The sequence below is a fragment of the Gossypium raimondii genome, chromosome 7 (assembly GCF_025698545.1).
Source record: "Gossypium raimondii isolate GPD5lz chromosome 7, ASM2569854v1, whole genome shotgun sequence".
NCBI classification, from domain to species: domain Eukaryota; kingdom Viridiplantae; phylum Streptophyta; class Magnoliopsida; order Malvales; family Malvaceae; genus Gossypium; species Gossypium raimondii.
Genome location: NC_068571.1, coordinates 40,745,654 through 40,762,917, shown reverse-complemented (window position 1 = coordinate 40,762,917; position 17,264 = coordinate 40,745,654). Strand labels below are relative to the sequence as shown.

Here is a 17,264-nt window from a genome sequence, read left to right as displayed (position 1 = left end):
GGGGAATATAAATAAGAGAGTCAAGCCACGAGTTGATTATCTCTTGTCTTTTTGTCGAAAGTTGAAAATTTGATTTAAATATACGATCCTCTCATTGCATTTTATTTTGAGTTATAGTTTATCATGTTTTGTATTTTAAATTTTTTATATACCTCTGCACATTGCATTGCATGACCGTTGGTCACACCTCTTAAGTGGGAGTGAGAAGCTACGCCTTCGTGAGGTTTTCACCTCCGCATGGGATAGTGAATCGCTTCCGGGATACATCCGTACCTATGTCTTCGTGAGATTTTCATCTCCGCATGGCCATAGGGAAATGTATTCCCCTGAACTGAACTCAGTCCGTATGAGCCTATAATGGGTGATGATTGAGGAATCTGCTGGTTCAGGTACCCTACTTAGAACCAAACCACATGTAATGAGCCATAAGAACCGACCTAGGTAGAGCTACGCCAAACCTTAGTGCTCACCTAAATGGATGTTATGTTTATCGTCATTTACGTTAAATATTGTTCTGCGTAATACTATTTTTGCTTTATTTGTGATTGTATGGCATTGTCATTCTAAAATAGGTGTCGATTCATGTTCAGTGTCTAAAACGAAAGCTTATCATGGAAAAGGGATTTCTTGATAAAGTAGAAGATAATGCGGCTGTGCGAGTATGGGCTGAGACGACACAACGGGAGAAAGGCGATAGTCTTATTGAGGGGCGCATGTCAAAATTGTGGGATTTCACCCGTATCAGTGTAATCCATAATGACCTTCGAGAAATGAAAGAAGTCTGGAATCAGTGGGATGTCGAGACCAAGCAGCTGTTCTATTGTAACTACGGTGACCTACCTTATCTGCTCAGTGTCAAAGTGGACTAGTATTTATTCCGAGCCCTTGCTCAGTTTTGGAATCCTGCTTACAGTTGTTTCACTTTTGGGAAAGTAGATTTGACGCCTACTGTGGAGGAGTATACGACCTTGCTTCGGTGCCCAAAGTTTCAAGTCGACAGGGTTTATTCTAGAGCTGCTTGTGTCCCTCCGTTGTTAAGGAAATTAATGAACATCACTGGGTTGAGCGAGCAGTGGGTCGCTGCCCGAATCCAACAGAAGGGCGACAGTAAATGTGTCCCTTGGAAAAGCTTACGAGATTTGGTGCTTGTACATCCTGACGTAAAGAAAAGGGTCGATGTCTTCGCTTTAGGTATCTACGGGCTAGTGGTCTTCCCTAAAGCTTTAGGGCACATAGACGAGGCTGTATCTGATTTGTTTGATCGGCTTAGTAAAGGGGTTACACCGGTTCCGGCAATACTGGCTGAAACTTTCAGATCCATGTGTGCATGTCAGAAAACAGGTGAGGGAAGGTTTATTGGATGCGCACAGCTTTTATTGGCATGGTTTCATAGCCATTTCTGGAAAGTGGAAAAGGTCTCTTATCGAGTATTCTCTAACAGCTACTCCCCTCTAGAGAAATTGGTGGCCACGCCAAGACGGGATGATATTTCAGAAGAAAGATGGATGGAGATACTCCAGAATCTCCAGGATGAAGATATTGAATGGAGGGCTCCTTGGTTAATTCCTGATGAGATATTGTACCGATGTGGAGATTTCGACCGGGTTCCTCTGCTTCGGGATATAGGGAGCTATCGGATATGCTCCCTACCGTATCCGACAAAGATAGATCACGACAATTGCATCAAAGAATGCGGGGTTGGCCTATTGTGATTTTTCCTATAGGGAGGACAATTACAATAAAAAGGTTCGAGAAGTGTCTAATGCCTGGAACCAAACTCGCCGAATGAAGATTTTAGCCGTGGGTCCGACAATGACCCCCGAGTATAGCCAGTGGCGTGATCAAAGGGTCAACGATAATATCCCGGCGTCAAATCCAGAAACTGCTCGATCTTTAGAGGAACACCTACAAGTATTGCCCTCTGAGATAGAAATTATCAAGCAAGAATTTGAAAAGAGGAGTTTGGAGATAGGGAAGAAAGTAGAGCAGTTAGAGGAAGAGAAAATGCAGTTAGGACTGGATTTGGACATTCAAAGATTAGAGGCCGACAAATTAAGAAAAGGAAAGAACAAGGCAGAAGAAGATTTAGACAGCCTGAAGACGGATTACAAGAAGTTGCGTAGGTCGATAAGAACTGCTGGCTTGGGTAAAACGCCAGAACAATGGCGACAGGAAATTCAGGAGGAAAAAACGAAAGCTAATCAGTGGGAAAAGAAATTTCAGGATACTCAAACTCGAGAAGTTACTTTGGGAGAGAGTTTACTAGTCTGCCAAAACGAGAAGACGAAGTTGAATGCCCGAGTAACTGAACTGGAAAGGCTACTTCACCAATACTGTTGTCGTCATTCTGTGGTTGAATTAAAGGCAAGCTTGGACAAAATTGAAGAATTAAAGGGACAAGTAAGAGAGCTCGAGGACGCATTGCAAAACAGCGAATTCCGAATAGAGCTTCTGGAAAGAAGTAGTGAGCAGTGGCAAGGGCAATTCCAGCGGTCTCAAGATCAGATTAGAGACAGAGATTATGTTATGGGTGAGGCAGTGGTTCAAGTACGCGAGGTAGCTGATCACCTGCAAACCCTAGCGGTTCAAGCTGATCTATTAAGTTTGAAGTATGAGTTGGAATCGTACCGGGGCCGAGAATTAGCTTGGCTTCTTAAAAAGGTTAAGGCTTTGGGTATAAGGGCAAAGCCGTATATGTAATCTATTTTATGTAAAGAAATTTCTTCTCTAGTAAAGTTTTCTAATGAAGTTGAATTCGAATCAGTGCCTCTTTTTGCATTCATGCATCAACATATCATCATATGCATCAAGTTTTAAAAAGGGAGCCTAATTAATTTAAAATTATGACACAACTACCTTGGAAACTAACAAAATTTCGCCAACCGTTTATCACTACGGTACCCGTCGCAAAACAAAAGCCATGGATCAAAGACTCGAAAGACTCGAACAACTCCAAAAGGAGATGCAAGAACAAATGCAAGAGCGGTTAGAGAAGATTCAACAAGATATGAAGAACGAAATGATAGAGTCTCAAAAAAGCATGATAGCTGAATTAACGCAGTTGTTCAAAGGGGGAAGCGACAAAGGAAAAGACCCCGTTGTTAATACAAAAGAAGAAAATAATGATAGCCCTTTCTATCCTCCAGGTTTCACTCCTCCTCATGCGCAAACCCAAGCTGAGGTGCAACCACGCAGATCATCTGTTACTATCAGGCCTCAGCAGTTTCAAACTAGTGCCTCAATGCCAGTAAATTTCCAAACTGGAATAGGTTCTTATCTCGGAGAAGCCCCTACTAATCCCATAGTACCCGATTTTGACGAAATGATAGGAAAAGAGAAAACAAAGGAAGAACTGCCGAGCCGATTGGAGGAAAGATGTAAATGGCTCGAAGAGAAATTCAAAGCCATGGAAACTAGCGAGAATTATCATGGGATGGACGCCAAAGATCTAAGCTTGGTACCAGATTTGGTCCTCCCTCCTAAATTTAAGATGCCGGAGTTTGAAAAATATGACGGGACAAGTTGTCCCGAAGCTCATATCACTATGTTTTGCCGAAGGATGACCAGGTACATCAACAATGAGCAACTATTGGTTCACTATTTTCAGGACAGTTTGATCGGGTCAGCGGTTAGATGGTACAATCAATTGAGTCGAACCGAAATCCACTCCTGGAAAGATTTGGCGCAGGCCTTTATAAAGCAATACAGACATGTGATGGATATAGCACCCGATCGAATTGTATTACAAAACATGGAAAAGAAAACTAATGAGAGCTTTCGCCAGTATGCTCGGAGATGGAGAGAGGTAGCAGCACAAGTTCAACCACCACTTTTAGAGAATAAGATAACCATGCTTTTTATCAATACCTTGAAAGCTCCATTTCTCAATCACATGTTGGGCAGTGCCACTAAAAGCTTTTCAGACATAGTGATGTCTGGAGAAATGATAGAGAACGCCATAAGATGTGGCAAGATAGAAGCAGGAGAAAGTACTAAAAGGTCGGCTCCAAGGAAGAAGGAGCACAAGATAAACAATACAAGCATGTTTAACAAGGACCATTCTAAAACAATCACGGTCGGACAAGCCAGAGCAGTAACCGCTAATCGGCAAGGTTCTTCGAAACAGGAATCTAATCCAAGGCCAAATGTAGAGAGACTTCAATTCACACCCATCCCAATGACGTATAGGGAATTGTACCAGAACTTATTCGATGCACATATGGTATCTCCATATTACCTGAAACCAATGCAACCCCCATACCCTAAGTGGTATGACGCAAACGCCCAATGCGAGTATCACGTGGGGACCAAGGGCCATTCGATTGAAAACTGCACTGCATTCAAGAAGTTAGTTGAAAAACTTATCAATTTGGGGATCGTAAAGATTGGTGACTCATCAGGACCAAATGTAGCAGAGAATCCGTTGCCCAATCATGACAATAAAGGGGTGAACGCGATAATTGAGAACGGAAGAAAGAGAGTCAAAGTCAACATAGCCGAGATAAGGACCCCCCTTGAATGGGTTTGGAAACAAATGGTGAAAAAATGTCTCATCAGGCAAAATTCAATAAAAAGGCCTGAAGGAGCAATGAAGTTTTGTGAGTTCCACGCAGAAGAAGGCCATGACATCCAAAAGTGTACCGAGTTCAGAACCATGGTGCAAAGCTTAATGGATAGCAAAGAGTTAGAGTTTTATGAAGAGATTAATGAACTAGCAGAAGGAGAGGTCTATGCTACAGAAGAAGGATCTACGGGGAAAGCCCAAAAGGCTAATTACCCGGTGGTAATTATTTCAAAACCAAGGAGCAGAGAATCTGGAATACAAATAGCACCAAAGGTCATAATCCAAAAACCTGTATCCTTTCCCTACAAGGATAGCAAAAAGGTTCCTTGGAATTACAACTGCAATGTAACAATCCCAGGAGAAGAGAGCTTGGTAAATGCTTTAGGAGAGGATAAAGGATTCTATACACGAAGTGGAAAACGCTATGATCCGGCAAACGCAAGAGTGGAGTCTGGAAAAGGAAAAGCCTTAGCGGTTGAATTGGGAAAAGCAAAGACAGACAAAATTGAGCCGCGTATCAATCAGCCGGTAACTAAAAATGAGGCTAATGAATTTCTAAAATTCTTAAAACATAGCGAGTACAGCGTGGTAGAGTAATTACATAAGCAACCGGCTCGTATCTCGATGCTTGAATTGCTTCTAAGTTCAGAGATACATCGTAATGCGCTGATTAAGGTGCTAAATGAAACTTACGTCGCTGATGATATCTCAGTGAATAAGTTGGACCATTTGGTTAATAATATCAGTGCCGACAATTTTATTTTCTTTAATGATGATGAAATACCGCCCGGGGGAAGAGGAGCCATCAAAGCCTTACATATTTCTACTTACTGCGGGAAATATATGTTATCAAGAGTGTTAATTGATAATGGATCAGCCTTGAATGTTTTACCCCAATCCACCTTAAATAGGTTACCGGTGGACAGCTCTCACATGAAATCATGCCAGAACATAGTGAGAGCATTTGATGGTACCGAAAGAAAGGTGATTGGAAGAATAGAAGCACCTCTCTTGATTGGCCCAAATACGTACGAAGTGGATTTCTTAGTGATGGATATCAAGCCTTCATATAATTGCTTACTCGGGAGACCATGGATTCATTCAGCAGGGGCGGTGCCTTCATCATTGCACCAGAAGTTGAAATTAGTGACAGAAGGCCGGTTAATTATGGTTGACGCTGAGGAAGACATCATTGCATCGATAACCAGTGACGCACCATATTTGGGAGTGGATGATGATGCGGTCGAATGTTCTTTTCGATCCTTAGAGTTCGTAAATGTAACTTTTGTCACTAAGGGAAAGAAAATCCCAATGCCCAGCATATCTAGAGCCACAAGGATGGGACTACAAATGACAGTTGGGAAAGGAGCTGTGCATGGAAGAGGACTGGGAAGATGCCTTCAAGGAAGGATAGAGGCACCAGTGGTGAAAGACAAACAAGACCGTTTTGGTTTAGGATTTAAACCAAATGCCAAGCAGAGAAGGAAATAGTTAGAGAAAAGACAAGACAGAAGGAAGACGCGTTTGAACGGAAAAGAAGTTGATTGGGAACCTATGGCTTTCCCCCACATATCCAGGACATTCATATCGGGAGGAACCATGTATTCTGGACTGAGGACTCCAAGAAAGAAGACCGCAGAGGAAATGTTAGGAAACTTGAGCATCAATGCCATATTTGAAGAAGAATCTGAAGAAGGAAGTACATCAGGCATCTATCCCGTTGAACCTGGGAGTGTTTTAAACAATTGGACTGCAGAAGAAATGCCTGAAGTTTTTAGAGCTTTTCTAGAGTAATATTCAAAACATATTAATTATTCTAAGCCTAGAGAAAATGAAAACTTTTGTGAACTGAAATGGGCTTATATGTGGACATTGTGATTTCAATGAAATATATCTTCGCATTTTGAGTATATATTCTTTTAAAATTCTTTTCATTCTTTCATACGAATAGTCATCTTGAATGCTTTTATTCCGAATCATTCTTTTATTCATGGTCATACTAAATAAGAATCCTTAAATTCATACATTCCCTGTACATTCTTTGATACCTATAACAGGTCCCAAGATATCAATGATATGAGTGACTCTACTATGGACTTAGGAAATCCTTTTGAACGAGATATGTGTTTAGAGGAATCTCAAGATTTTGAAGATAACACAGATTGCAACCTATCTCCGGACTTGTTGAGGATGGTAGAGCAGGAAGAGAAACAGATTCTACCTCACGAGGAGATGATAGAGACAGTGATCCTGGAAGAGGGAAAGGTGGTAAAGATTGGCACGTGCATAGCTGAAGAAGTGAAACAAGACCTCGTTAAATTGCTTCAAAAGTTTAAAGATGTCTTCGCATGGTCATATCAAGATATGCCGGGGTTAATTATTGACATCGTAGTTCACCGACTTCCTACAAAGGAAGATTGCAAACCAGTTCAGCAAAAACTCCGAAGAATGAGGCCTGATGTTGTGTTAAAAACAAAAGAGGAGGTACAAAAACAATTCGATGCTGGATTTCTGCAAGTGGTCAAATACTCCGAGTGGGTAGCTAATATCGTTCCTATCCCTAAAAAGATGGAAAGGTACGACTGTGTGTAGATTATAGAGATTTAAATAAGGCTAGCCCAAAAGATAACTTTCCCTTGCCGCACATCGACGCCTTGGTGGTCAACACAGCAGGGCATTCGCTGTTTTCTTTCATGGATGATTTCTCTGGATACAACCAAATTAAGATGCATCCTGAGGATATGAAGAAAACTACATTCATAACCCTATGGGGAACCTTTTGTTATAAGGTGATGCCATTTGGGTTGAAAAATGCAGGGGCAACGTATCAGAGGGCCATGGTAACATTGTTCCATGATGTGATGCATAATGAGTTAGAAGTCTATGTTGATGACATGATTGCAAAATCTAAAACAAAAAAGGAACATGTGCAGGTCCTTAAGAAATTATTTATGAGGTTGAGAAAATTTCAGCTAAAGCTAAATCCAGCAAAATACACATTTGGGGTCAGATCAGGAAAATTGCTTGGGTTCGTGGTCAGTGAGAGAGGAATTGAGATTGATCCTGACAAAGTAAGAGCAATACAAGAATTACCACCGCCGCGTACTCAAAAGGAGGTTCGAGGTTTTCTAGGAAGGCTGAACTATATTGCTCGGTTCATCTCACGACTAATCGAGAAATGCGACCCCATATTTCGCCTCCTCAAGAAACATAATCTGGTGTATGGGATGAGGAATGTCAAAAACTTTTGAAAAGTCAAACATTACTTATCCAACGCCCAAAGGTCTTGATGCCACCGCCTGCACAAACCGCTCATCATCAGTATTTGGCGATTTGAAAATTCCATGGGATGCGTGCTTGGTCAACATGATGAATCGGACGAAAGGAAAGAGCAATCTACTATCTCGAGAAGAAGTTCACTGAATGCGAAACAAGATATTCGCTAATCGAGAAATTATGTTGTGCCCTAATCTGGACAACTCGGAGATCGAGACAAGACATGTTGTACTATACGACCTGGTTAATCTCCAAATTGGACCCTCTGAAATACTTAATAGAGTCAATCGCTCTGAATGGAAGAATGGCCCGATGGCAAATTCTTCTATCTGAATTTGACATAGTCTATGTAAACCAGAAGGCGGTCAAAGGGAGTGCAATAGCGGAATTCCTAGCAAGTAGGGCTCTGGATGATTATGAGCCATTGAACTTCGATTTCCCAAATGAAGATTTGATGTATATCGCAACTATAGAGAAAGATTTCCAAGAAGGTGGTCCTTGGAAGTTGAAATTTGACGAAGCTTCAAATGCTATAGGCAACGGAATTGGGGCAGTACTCGTGTCTCCTAGTGGAGATTATTATCCTTTCACTAGCAAATTGGACTTTGACTGCACAAATAATATGGCTGAGTATGAAGCTTGCATTATGGGCATCCGGCACCATAGAGCGGAAAATTAAGGTGCTAGAGGTATACTGGGATTCTGCATTAGTAATTTATCACCAAAGGGAATGGGAAACAAGAGACCAAGTTGGTCCGCTATCGAAAATTGGTTATGGAATTGATTGAGGAATTTGATAGTGTCACCTTTAGTTACCTCCCGCGAGATGAAAACCAGATGGCAGATGCTTTGGCCACTTTAGCCTCCATGTTTAAAGTGAACAAATTAGAAGATATGAAGCCTATCCAGATCAGCATCTATGAGGCTCCAGCCCATTGTTGCAACATTGACAATGAAGAGGGAAAAGATGATCACCCTTGGTACCATGACATATTACGATATGTGAAGAGTCGTGAGTATCCTGACCATGCGACAGAAAATGATAAGAAGACATTAAGGAGATTAGCCATTGACTATGTCCTAGATGGGGAAATTTTGTATAAAAAGGGAAAAGATCAAGTATTGTTGAGGTGTGTGGATGTCCGAGGCAAAGGAAATTTTGGAAGAAGTGCATGAAGGTATCTGCGGAACGCATGCCAACGGCTTCACGATGGCCAGACAAATTATGAGATTTGGGTACTATTAGTCCACCATGGAAGGGGATTGCATTACTTATGCCAAAAGGTGCCATACATGTCAAATTTATAGTGACAAAATGCACGCACCACCTTCACCCCTTCATGTTATGGTTTCTCCATGGCCTTTCTCCATGTGGGGAATGGACGTTATCGGGCCAATATCTCTAAAATCTTCTAATGGGCATCGTTTTATCTTTGTGGTTATTGATTACTTCACTAAATGGGTGGAGGCTGCTTCATATGCAAATGTCATGAAGTCGGCAGTTAGCAAGTTTCTGAAAAAAGAGATCATATGTCGATATGGGATGCCTGAAAGGATCATATCTGATAATGCGATGAACTTAAACAACAACTTAATAGCGGAAGTTTGTAGTCAGTTCAAGATCAGACACCACAATTCGTCACCGTATCGTCCAAAAATGAATGGTGTCGTGGAAGCAGCTAACAAAAACATCTAGAAAATTGTAGGAAAAATGACTGAAACCTACAAAGACTGGCACGAAAAATTACCTTTTGCTCTCCTGGCATATCGTACTTCTGTTAAGACCTCTAGTGGGGCAACACCATTTTCTTTAGTCTATGGGATGGAAGCAGTTTTACCCATAGAAGTTGAAATTCCTTCCCTCCGAGTATTAGCTGAACTAAAGTTGGATGAGGCTGAATGGATTCAATCTCGATATGACCAGCTAAACTTGGTAGAAGAAAAGAGGTTAAAAGCTATTCGTCATGGTCAGATGTATCAGAAACGAATGATGCGAGCCTATAACAAAAAAGTTCGTCCCAGAGAATTTTACGAGGGGGACCTGGTTTTGAAAAAGATTCTTCCTCTACAAAAGGATTTTAGAGGAAAATGGATGCCAAATTGGGAAGGTCCTTATGTGGTAAAAAAGGCCTTTTCAGGAGGAGCTTTAATCCTGAGCGAGATGGATGGTAAAAGCCTGCCAAATCCTATAAATTCAAACTCAGTCAAGAAATATTTCACTTGAAAAAAAGGGACATTCAAAAAAAAAGGGGGGGAGAGGCCAAGGTGAAAACCCGCAAAGGGCGCCTTGAGACCAAAGGGGATTTGAGTTGAAAACCTGAAAAAGGCGGCTCAAATTTTGAAGAAGCGTGAGGTGAACGGAACAGCTCAAATTTTAATCAGGATCTGAGGCATGTGGTGGTCTTACTATACCTGAATCACAAGGAGTAGGTGACATCTTAGGGTATCGACAAAATACTGTAGATTCCCTAAACACATATTAAATGGTCTTTAGAAAACTTATACAGGGAAGCTCGTGCTGCGATATCTGGGGCACCTGTTGTCATCTTATATTTTGAATCTTGGCAAAATTTGTTGTCTTGATTAATGTATTCATTTCAAGCTTTGCTCCCCAATAAATTTTCATTTTATCTATTGTCTTATTTCATTTTATCTTAGCAAAATTTGCTATCTCGATTAACTCATTCATTTTGAGATTTGTTCTTAATAACACTTGTTTGTTCGTTGTGGTAATCTTTTCGAAAAACATTTAGAATAACTATTAATGAACTGAATGTTCAAGCAAATGGAGTTTTGCATATTACTCTAGAAATTTCTAAATAATGAAGGAACTTGAAACAGGACTGTTGTTTAGAGCACACCAAATTCAAAGTGTCTAAAAGGGAAAAGTCCAAGTCAGGACTATCCTTTCAAATTCTGTTGTCCAAACATTGAACAAAATGACAAGATGTCGTGTTGGTGGCAAAGCTTCAATGAACAAACAAGCGATGTTCACCAAGCAATAAGAAAAGATCTTCTGGGAGAAGAAAACTCTTCATTAAGCATAAACATTTGGTATAACACCTTGGGAACGGAGTAAAGGACCAAAGAGCTTCACATTCTGTATCATTGAATTGTGATAGCAGAGGATCGAGAAAAGGCCAGATCTTTCTACCTTTGGGTTACAGATGGGAGAAAGATGGTTCAAATTTTGCATCCAGTGGATTGAACTTGGAGGTTTACAGTGGGGGCAATCTGATTAAGTGTTTCTTTGGATTTGCCAGTCGAGCAAGAAGGCGTTGTAGCACGTCAGCGATAAACCTTAATAAGCTTTTGCGTGATGATAACCTTAGCATTAAGGAATCACTTTCATGACATTCGGCATTCATTCAAATGTCATTCATACACGTCTAGTTAGGAGCATTTGATTCATTCTGGTCATCCTAATCACTAGGCACAAATAGGTTCATAAAATAGAATATACAGGTCATGTTCCCCAGAGAACAGATCAATAAAGATAGTAAATCTTGCCTTCCTGCACTGACAGCGAAGCAGATCGAAGAAACCATAGTTTGCAATTTAAAAGATCGAAGCCACAGAGGCGAATCTTACTTACAGCGATCAATGAGCGATTGAAGCTACAACAATAATCTCACTTCCCCGACATTGCAATTTAAAATATCGAAGCCACAGCGGCGAATCTTACTTCTGGCGATGCAGTGGAGCAGATTGAAGCTACAACAGCGAATCTCACTTCCCCGACATTGCAATTTAAAAGGTCGAAGCCACAGCGGTGAATCTTACTTCTGGCGGTGCAGCGGAGTAGATTGAAGCTACAACAGCGAATCTCACTTCCCTGACATTGCAATTTAAAAGATCGAAGCCACAGCGGCAAATCTTACTTCTAGCAATGCAGCGGAGCAGATTGAAGCTACAACAGCGAGTCTCACTTCCCCGACATTGCAATTTAAAGGATCGAAGCCACAGTGGCGAATCTTACTTCTGGCGGTGCAGCGGAGCAGATTGAAGCTACAACAGCGAATCTCACTTCCCTGACATTGCAATTTAAAATATCGAAGCCACAATGGCGAATCTTACTTCTGGCGATGCAGCGGAGCAGATTGAAGCTACAACAGCGAATCTCACTTCCCCGACATTGCAATTTAAAGGATCGAAGCCACAACGGCGAATCTTACTTCCAGGCGACGCAGCAGAACAGATTGAAGCCGCAACGGAGAATCTTTTCCTCAGCAAGACTGGGCAAAAATTGGTCTTTCTTAGTCTTTGCTCTGTTATCGTTACACGACAACGAGCAAAGAGGGGCAGCTGTACAGCCCAATTATTGCCCAGGCCCAATTAACAGAGCCCAAACGGCCCAATAAGCCCAATAGGCCCAGAACCCAGTTAAGGGTTTCAGAAAACGGAAACCCTAGCCAAGCCTAGCACCGCGCCCCTCCCTCTGCCATCATCATTCGTTTTGTCCCATCGCCACCGCCGCTACTAGCTTCATCAACGCCGCAAAAAATGATAGAAAAAAGCGAGCACGCAATGATAGTGCAAGACAAAAAAATACAATCAAAATACATGGGAAAAGGCTATAAAAGCCAAACAATATCTCTGTACATTTTTTTTTACACAGCGCTTTGAATTCAAAAAGGAAAACAGATCAAAAGGTTGACTCAGTTTATTCTTCTCTGTTCTTGTTTCTTATTTACTTTACTCTTTAGTTATTGTTTATTTTTTTCCGCAATCGTTCAACAAAGAAAAAGGAACTGAAAGGGAAAGGAGTAAATACCTTACCGCTTCGACGGGCTGGTGTCGGAACCCCACCCTTGCCGTCGTCGGAGTCGAGCCAAAAGGGGCGTTTCATCCCTTTTCCTTTTGATCTCACGGTTGAGAAGGCTTAGCCTTCGGGGACGCCGCAAAGGGGGGAGGCCTAGGGGCCGTTCTCGCGCAACTCCGGCCATTGGCCATGGAGGCGGAGATGGCGGCCTGAGCTTAAGGGCCGAGAGAGGCGTGGGGAGGAGAGCATTCGGGCTCTCAGTTTTCCTTTTTTGTTTTTTTATTTTCTTTTTCTTTGTTTGTTTAAAAAATGAATGGAGGCTATCAGATTAAGGTATTTCTTGGGCCTTATGTGTTGTCTGAAACGACGCCGTTTGGAGTCTAATCAATGGCTCCAAAACGGCGCCGTATTGAGCGCGACCCGCTCGTTGACCCGATGGATCCCAAGGATCCGCGTGTTTTGGACTGAGGGTCTATTTACCCTTTCAGTCCTTCTGCTTCTGGGCTTCCCTCCAATCTGGTCCCTATTTTAGTTTTTTTTTCTTTTTTACTTTTCTCCCCTGGGATTTTGCATTTTTTTTATTTAGTCCCATTTTTTATTGTTTTTTTTAAAAGTAATTAGTTTTATTACCATTATTATTATTATCATTATTGCTTTTATTTTATTATTTGCCTTTATTGTTTACCCATTTATACTGTTTTTGATTATGATATATGTGTACATACCTATATACATACTTACACTTTAATACATTCTATAATTTATACATATACATTCATATTGTCATAGTATGTGTACGCATAACTTTCCAAGTTTACTTACATATGTATATCTACTTAGATATATATTATTTATACTTTATACTTTAATATACGAATACACATATTTTATTTTTATGAATACCTATACATATTTATCTTTTATTATTTTATGTATATAGCCGCATGTCTATATATATATATATATATATATATATATTTTAATTTTCATAAATACATACCTATATACTTTATATCTTATTTATTTATATATCCTTGTATATATATACTTTCATATATTTTATAATGCATACATGCACATAATATATATACGTTTTTATTTTTATAAAAATATATACATATACCTACCTTTATATTTTATATATTTCATAACTTTGTACATACACATAAATGTACACATACATATTTACACATATTTTTACGTACATAGATTTTTACATTCTCATAATTTTATGCACACACATATATCTTTTTACTTTTTATATTCGTATTCATTTAGTTATTTATTTCATTTATGTTATTGATCTGAATGAATGCTTTAATTTTATTTGCTTGTAGACATTGCTATTTCGTATGTTATTGATTCATACTTTGTATTTATCTTATTTACGTTGCAATTGTTCGTATTATTTTGCACTATTGTATTCAATATCGTCTTGTTATGAGTATTAACATCGTGTTTTATTATTTCATGTTAGATTAATTCATTTCAATACATAAATTACAATTTTTGAATAAGCAAAATCTCGTGTTTAGATTTGAGAATGTCGTACCCTAACTTACTGGGTTTCGATTTTCACAATAAATCTAAATAAACGAATCTTTCAAACTCAAGTTTTAAATGATCTCGGGATTTAAAAAGAATCGCATCCTAACTTACTGGTTGTGACCTCACTTTCAAATCCGAGATAGCTAAAAATACTTTTTAAATAAGCATTTTTTTGTATATTGGGAATTCGAGATATTGTGTCCTAACTTACTGGATACGATTCTCTTTCTCGATTAACATAAAATATGCTTCTTTTCCCAAATTTTTAATGTTTAATACAAGGGATCGTATTTTTTAAAATTTTTCAAGTTTTCAATTCTCGACATCAAGACATTAGATAATTAACTAGGTACCAATTTCTGGGCGTTACGAAATTTCTGGGCGTTACGAGGGTGCTAACCCTTCCTCGAACGTAACCGACTCCCGAACCCGTTTTCTAGATTCCGTTGACCAAAACCGTTGTTTTAATAAAATCAAATTATTTATTAGAAACAACCTCTTTCCAAGGTGACCCAATCACACCTCAAAATAGGATTGGTGGCGACTCCCTTTTTCGTTTTCAAAACCCAATTGGACCCCGTTTTTCATCCAAAAAAATGGTGTCAACATGTTGATTTGAGGATGTTGGATTGATTACATAAGATTTTAATGGCAGAGCTAAGATATTTCATTTGGAATTGTAACTTGTGTGTGTGTGACAAAAGTAGTGTGCTTTTGTTATTTGCCAGAAGAAAAGGTAATTTTACTGCTGTGGTGAAAGGTTGTGATAATTTCTGATTTGATTGAAGAACAAGAGCTTGATTTGGTATTACATGGGTTGCAAATTGGGGAGGAGATATTAGAATTTGTGCTCTAGATTTTAGCTCTTAATCACTTCCTTATTTGGGTTGTTGGTATAATTATAAATTAATTGTGTTGATTTAATATTTTGTATATTTGTTAAGATATATTGTGTTTGAATGGTATTTAATGTATAAAATTATAAATTAATATATATTATTTCCAATTATGATTAAGTTTGAGTTTTATTAATGATGTTTGAGGATATGAGATCTTTAAGATCCCTTGTTCGAATCTCATTTTATGTAAAATTTCGGTTTAGTTGTTGAATTTAAACAAACATAATTCAGCAGCTCCAATACAACTTGAATTTGTAAATTCAATTAATTTTTATTACAAACGAATGTAATCCAAATATATTTCCAATCTGTTGGACGAATAATTAGCTTATCCACATCATGCATTTCTAGCTTAGATAACACATTATTTCCATGACTAGACAAACAGCAAAAATATGATTCATTAGGTAAAAGAAAATTCCAATAAATCACCTTATTTTTCCTCAGCTACTAAAATTAATACATTGCTATATATATACAATAGAGGTATAAATAAGCTCTACATATTTCCACCAGCTTAATTTCAATTAATTAGATATAAGAGATGTCATGGAATTTGGTTATATTTGCAGTAATCTTAATGTTTACAACTCGTTAGTTTCTAACTCAGTGTTGTGCCTGAACCTTAACTCATATGTTTGTTTAATGTGATAAAAGTAGATGTGTGGTTGCAGATACAGAGATGGTGGCGGAGGCAAGGGGACCTATCATTTCGTTTAGATGCCATAGAAGTGAAGACTGTGGAAGTGTCTGCGCCAAATGCCCCACCTGCACTTGCCTCTTTCACCTTTGTACTTGCCCTACCGACCCTCCATGGCCATTATCATAATCTCATTTACTTCTCAGCAATAAATCACTCTGATCCTTTGTCTTTGCAACAAGCTTTCAGATCTTATAATAATAACAACTCATGGGTATTGTTTCTGTTCTTTTTCTTTTTCTTCTTTTAATTTTCCTTTTACCCTACATGTTTCTTATTTTCTGTTTAATCAGTTGTTGAGAATGGCAGGCAGCATGGAGGTCATGAAACAATTAGTGTGTGGTGAGGTTGTGGACATTCAAGACTAAACTTGGATACAACCTCATACTATAATTGTTTAAAGAACACTATGCTAAGAAGTTAGATTTTAGCTTTAGGCAGCATACAAACTCTCATCTCCTACTGAAACGCATTACTCCGTTCTAGCAAACTACGAAAGGTTACGATTTTGATTTCTTATTTATTATACAACAGAATATTATAAAATAAAATAAAAACAGTGTGCGGAAAAGGAAGGAAAATCCCACTTAAATGTTAAAATAAACTTCTTCAAAGGGCATATTGCTCACCTCTAAAGGCATCAACAATCGTCATTCCATAAAAAAGTAGTAATTATTGCTTTAGCTGTTAAAACATTTGTTGTCCAAGTACCTGAATGACACTTTGAGATACAATTATTATCAGCAAAGACGCATGGAAGGTTTAAGCATTCCCCATTGTTTAAAAGTTTAACATATATTACTGAAAATTTAATCTGCATTACGGTAATCATAAGCAGTGTACTCAACTATTAATGAGATAACTAATTTCATCGTAAGAGATAGAACTAGATGTAAACCCGATTATTATAATTATCAAGCTAACATCATGTGACGGAGTTATCCTACAATTTATTATTATCAACCAACTTATTTATTTGTAGGTACGTTCATAGTTGCACTTTATCTCAATTTGATATCCTTATGATCGCGTGCAATGTCCAAAATGTCGGTATAAGTTCAAAAGCTTGCGAATTACTGTAATTTTTTGTAGAAAAAAATACAAGTAAATTTTCGTTTCAGGTAAATGTCATTTTATAACCTTTCTTTCAATCGGGAGACAATTGTTTTACATAAATATCATAACCACAACGGGAATCCATACCAAAGTCCCTTTACATGCATTTCTCGGTATCACTAACAACTCTCCGTCCTATAAGGATCTAAACCGCACCATCTTTTCCTCCCTAATTCTCCATTGATGATCTCTTAATAATAACATTAATAAGTAATCACTTTAGCATGATGTAAAAGTATCAAACTTAAACAGAATATATAAGAATTTTTTCATTATATTTAAATTTTGAAATAATTTAAGTTTGAAATTTATAATTGCTCTGTGTTTTCTGTGTGGGTTTTATTTGTTCAGACTTTAAATACAATTTGGTATACTTGTACTTTTAATATTGACATACAA

At 38.6% G+C, this 17,264-nt stretch overlaps 2 protein-coding genes across 2 annotated transcripts; both read left to right on the top strand.

Moving 5' to 3' along the window:
• The first annotated feature begins 1,812 nt into the window (after window positions 1-1,812).
• Window positions 1,813-2,700, top strand: LOC128042554 (uncharacterized). The gene has a single exon (XM_052633938.1). The coding sequence runs from the start codon at window positions 1,813-1,815 to the stop codon at window positions 2,698-2,700; it is 888 nt and encodes a 295-aa protein (XP_052489898.1).
• A 319-nt stretch (window positions 2,701-3,019) lies between these two features.
• On the top strand, window positions 3,020-5,161 carry LOC105767205 (uncharacterized). Its single transcript, XM_052633937.1, has one exon. The coding sequence runs from the start codon at window positions 3,020-3,022 to the stop codon at window positions 5,159-5,161; it is 2,142 nt and encodes a 713-aa protein (XP_052489897.1).
• The last annotated feature ends 12,103 nt before the right edge of the window (window positions 5,162-17,264 follow it).

Coding starts and splice junctions, on each gene's coding strand:
- LOC128042554 (XM_052633938.1), top strand. CDS start 1,813: ATGACCCCCGAGTATAGCCAGTGGCGTGATCAAAGGGTCAACGATAAT.
- LOC105767205 (XM_052633937.1), top strand. CDS start 3,020: ATGATAGAGTCTCAAAAAAGCATGATAGCTGAATTAACGCAGTTGTTC.